This window comes from Antrostomus carolinensis, unplaced genomic scaffold (genome assembly GCF_000700745.2).
Source record: "Antrostomus carolinensis isolate BGI_N321 unplaced genomic scaffold, ASM70074v2 C12725040, whole genome shotgun sequence".
Classification (NCBI taxonomy): domain Eukaryota; kingdom Metazoa; phylum Chordata; class Aves; order Caprimulgiformes; family Caprimulgidae; genus Antrostomus; species Antrostomus carolinensis.
The window spans coordinates 1-446 of record NW_010349933.1 but is presented as its reverse complement, the minus strand read 5'-3'; the positions used below and the strand labels follow the sequence as shown (position 1 = coordinate 446).

The 446-nt window shown below is 50.4% G+C and overlaps 1 protein-coding gene across 1 annotated transcript; it reads right to left on the bottom strand.

Moving 5' to 3' along the window:
- Nucleotides 1-8: 8 nt before the first annotated feature.
- LOC114818989 (elongin-A-like) lies at nt 9-440 on the bottom strand (the record flags this gene model as incomplete). The annotated part of the gene is made up of 1 exon (XM_029087119.1): nt 9-440. A coding segment is annotated over one exon (432 nt), but the record flags the coding sequence as incomplete, so codon positions are not given.
- Between the last annotated feature and the right edge of the window lie 6 nt (nt 441-446).

Sequence of the window (446 nt, the reverse complement as noted above, 5' to 3'; positions counted from 1 at the left end):
GAAGGTTTTAAGCTCCCAGGAATCCCCTTTTCTTTAATCCTAGTTGAGGAGTCACTCTCAGCTCTCCGTTTCTCCCGCTCCACGTTAGAGGTCTCCAGGCCCAGCTTGGGCTTTTCCAATTTGCTTTTTTCCAAGTCCCGATGTTTTTGTTTCTTAACATGGTTGCCCAAAGACTCTTCCAAGTGCGGCGTGGTGTGCAGCTTCTCCTTTCTGGAGGTGCTGCTCTCTCGGTTCTTCTCCTTCTTGCTGCCATCTGACATCTTGTGCTTCTCCTTGCTGCCCCCTGCCATGGGGGCTTCTCGGAGTTGCTCTTTAAAAGAAGTCTTGTGCAATCTTTCTGGGCTGAAGGCAGAGGTCCTGTCATCCCCTCCGCCATCAAGTCGCTGCTTCTTGTGAGAAGACTTGTGTTCTTTCCTTCGACTCACGTTCCCTTTGTCATACAACTC